Genomic DNA, 4,000 nt, shown 5'->3' on the forward strand with positions numbered 1-4,000 from the left:
TGCAAATTAATTGGAAAAAAAAAACTGATGTTAATTTTTGGAGGATTGGGTGAGTAATATTTTAAGTAAAAGGCTTAAGTTTTATTACATTCATTTCCATTTTTTTCATTTAGAAAATCTTTAATTTATTAAACAAAATTAAGTAAGTTGTTATGATTAAAAAAAGTCAATATCATGATCCAAAATACTTTAAAAAATTAGTTTGATTACAGTTTAGAAAAGATAGTTTCTAATTTTTTCTATTCCTTTGAAAGATTCAGTAGACCAAGTCTAGCAAGCAGCCCATTTTGTAACAATTTTACATTTAACTATAGTTAATTCATGATCAATTTCAAAGATTCAATTCAAATAATTCCACGTGGCAGCGGACGATGACACCTACGTGTGTTGAGAGTCACTTTTTCTCTATTAGAAAACGCCAAATATATCAGAGTTGAGGCGGGAAAAAAGATAATATCACGGACTGTGACGACTATTGAGGTCAAAGTTAAATCTGATTGGTCTCCGTCCAACGAACAGGGTTCAGGTGGGACCCAGTGACCCAGCAATTATCGTAGCAGGCCAGGTGCCACTGCAGCCGCAGTAACTTGAGGAAAACGTTATGGACTATTGAAACGCAGATTTATTCAACTATCAATAGTCAGTGTATTTTATGTTGATATGTTCATAAAATTAGTAAAAAAATTGGGAATTTTGATTTGTTTTTTGTTATTTTATGGTAAAAATTTACGATGACATGCATATAATATAGGGAAATTGGTCTCTAAAATCATGAACTTTGCCTAAAATTTGGTATTTCCCATGAACTTTGAAATTGGTATATAATATCACGAACTTTGCATTTGGTATTTCCCAAACTCACTCAAATAAGATATTTTCATCAAAATCTTATTTAACATAGACCATCGTGATATGTTTTATAATATTTGAAACCACTTTTTAAGTTCATAGCATGTAGCATAAAAAGTCACGTTGAAAACCACGTTGATTTAATTGTGTCAAGTATGATAAAAGCCTCATAAGTTAGTCAAATATAGTAATAAACATGCCGTGGGAAATACCAAACAAAATGCAAAGTTCGTGATATTATATACCAATTTCAAAGTTTATGGAAAATACCAAATTTTGGGCAAAGTTCATAGTTTTAGAGACCAATTTCCCTTAATTTTAATATGAATACCATCTAGAGATAGTATATAGAATGAGTACATGGTGCTATCAATTCAAATGTCTCAACTAGAAAAGTGGGAGTGGAAATAGTGGATGGGCCACAAGCCACGTGGCAAAGCCACCGTGCGATTCCGTCGTGGCTGAAAACATGTCAGCGCGTCCATTTCTCCTTCATTAAGCGCTTCCACCAAACTAACCTAGCTTTTTTTATTGTGCACTTTTTCTAAATATCTCTCCAAAATATTTTTAAATTACCTCTCAACTAATTAAATCGATTAGTACTTCTAATATTTATGTCAACCAAACACATCATTTCTGGCCTAATTTGTGCGACCATTTACATTAGTTATGTGCATCCACTACAGCATAAATGCTTTCTTAAAAAAAAAACCACGATAAATATTAACTAAATTCACTTAAATAGCTAAATAAAGGTAATTAGCTAATTTTTCACCTTCTACATTGGCTTAATGTAATTAATCAGATTAAAAAAGGTCATAAAAAGGATATTTGGTAGCCATTTTAGCACTCTGAAGAAAACAAATCCAATTCTCCAACTCCTCTTTCTCTCTCAAACAGAGTTAGCCGCAGACGCACGCGCTAGATCAGCATTTGATTTGTTATTCGGTATCCAGCAGAGATGTGGCGGTGCTTTTCTCGTGGCATCCGCATTCCTTCCTCGAAGTCCGCCGCCGCCGATTCCGTTCGTCGGCTATCTGTATGTTGAATTCGTCTCTGTATTTAATTGATCTGTTTTCAGCGTTTTCGGTGAATTTATTGCATGATAAATCATTTGCTTGATCCTTTATTTTTTTAAATTTCTGGATTTGGTTTTATTCTCGATGGATTAGCTTGGGGTTTTGATTTTTGAAGCCGGAAGTGTTTCAGTTTAGCTGATAAAATGTTTGTGTTAGTCCTTATCGGTGTGCTTAGGTTTAACTTGCTGGATTTGAACTGTGTTTAATATTAATTTATGGTTTTTAATAGAGTGGAGCGGCGCCGTCATACACGGTTGTGGATCACACCTACGATGCTGTGGTGGTTGGTGCAGGAGGCGCTGGGTTGAGGGCGGCGATAGGGCTATCGGAGCATGGATTCAACACTGCTTGCATTACCAAGCTGTTCCCTACTCGTTCCCATACCGTTGCAGCTCAGGTGATACGACTCTTTCAGTTTTGAAAATTTTGATTATGATTTAACATTTTTGCTTCTGTTTAGTTCACCCTTCTCGATTGAATTGTGTTTTAAATTGGCTATGAGAATTTATGTGTGCCTCTAACATCTATTTGTAAACGATTTTTACAGGGTGGAATTAATGCTGCATTAGGAAATATGACAGAGGATGATTGGAGATGGCACATGTATGACACAGTTAAAGGAAGTGATTGGCTTGGTATGTTGGTCCTTTGGATTAGCTCTAGTATGATGTTTTTTTATATTATTGAAAGCTTTAGTTTGGTTATTATCTTCTTAAAGAACTAAACTTTTGCTTTCTCTTATGACTGGATTACATCAAAAACAAATTTCTACTTGACAGTCTTTTTTGTGCTTTCTCTTAAATTTAGTATTATAAATCTCTTTATGTGCTTTGTTTGTAGAATTCTCTAAAATTTAATCAACTCGCACAACTGTTATTTGAATCAAGATGAAATATGTATATATGTGTTATTATAGTATAATAACACACTGTTGCCTAATGTATTCTCTCAAGAAAGTTCTGCTTTCTTTGTGTATAATCTCTCAAATTGAGTCGGTTTTGTAATGCCCTTTTTTAAGTAGAAAGAAGAATCAATATAGACAATCCTCATTCCCCATTCCCATTCTATTCTTACTATGTGTTTTGCCAAAACCCTGTGAAATGGATTCACTGCTGTTTGTTTATTGAATATAATGTTTGGGTATCTAATTTTTGCAACTTCTATTCTGCTGCCTCTTTAATAATCTATGTGATGGGTGTTGTATTTGCCTCAGGGGATCAGGATGCCATTCAGTACATGTGCAGGGAAGCACCAAAAGCAGTTATTGAACTTGAGAATTATGGACTGCCGTTCTCCCGGACAGAAGATGGGAAAATATATCAGCGGGCATTTGGTGGACAAAGCTTGAACTTTGGAAAAGGTATAATGTACCTTTAAGTGGAGGTACAGTTTCCTGCATTTACATGGGATACTTAATAAGTGCTATCTACTTTTTTTTAGGTGGACAAGCATACCGCTGTGCTTGTGCAGCTGATCGAACTGGACATGCTTTGTTGCACACACTGTACGGCCAGGCTATGAAACACAATACTCAGTTCTTTGTGGAATATTTTGCCCTTGATTTGCTAATGGGCAATGATGGTATGTTTTGACAATGTTTCTCTTCATTTATCATTTGCATGCCTTTACTTGTTCCCTTGAATGTACCTGAGACGAGTACCGGATATGCCTGCTTATAATTTCTTGTGTCTATGGGGCAATGGAGATCCTCATTTGAGTTTTCCAGATTTTTATGAGTTTATGGTTTGTCTCAATAATAATTTTTTCCTCCTGGATACTACCAGGTAGCTGCCAGGGTGTAATTGCATTGAATATGGAGGATGGAACCTTACATCGATTCCGTGCTGCCTCAACAATTCTTGCTACTGGGGTAAAATAATATCTTTGAAATGCATTTTAGGCTCGCACAAGTTTAATATTGGTGGCTGGACCTGAAGAAATTTGATAATTTTCTTGTATGTATCAGGGTTATGGTAGAGCATACTTTTCTGCTACATCTGCTCATACTTGCACTGGAGATGGTAATGCTATGGTTGCACGTGCAGGATTGCCACTTGAGGTTTGCTTATTGT

General features: G+C 35.4%; 1 protein-coding gene across 1 annotated transcript; it reads left to right on the top strand.

Annotated features, from left to right (window-relative positions):
• Positions 1-1,684: 1,684 nt before the first annotated feature.
• Positions 1,685-3,987, top strand: LOC125199281 (succinate dehydrogenase [ubiquinone] flavoprotein subunit 1, mitochondrial-like; the record flags this gene model as incomplete). Its single annotated transcript, XM_048097352.1, has 7 exons — positions 1,685-1,888; positions 2,158-2,325; positions 2,476-2,563; positions 3,142-3,288; positions 3,369-3,509; positions 3,713-3,798; positions 3,895-3,987. Coding segments are annotated over exons 1-7 (801 nt in total), but the record flags the coding sequence as incomplete, so codon positions are not given.
• Positions 3,988-4,000: the final 13 nt, after the last annotated feature.

Source organism: Salvia hispanica, unplaced genomic scaffold (genome assembly GCF_023119035.1).
Source record: "Salvia hispanica cultivar TCC Black 2014 unplaced genomic scaffold, UniMelb_Shisp_WGS_1.0 HiC_scaffold_445, whole genome shotgun sequence".
Taxonomy (NCBI): domain Eukaryota; kingdom Viridiplantae; phylum Streptophyta; class Magnoliopsida; order Lamiales; family Lamiaceae; genus Salvia; species Salvia hispanica.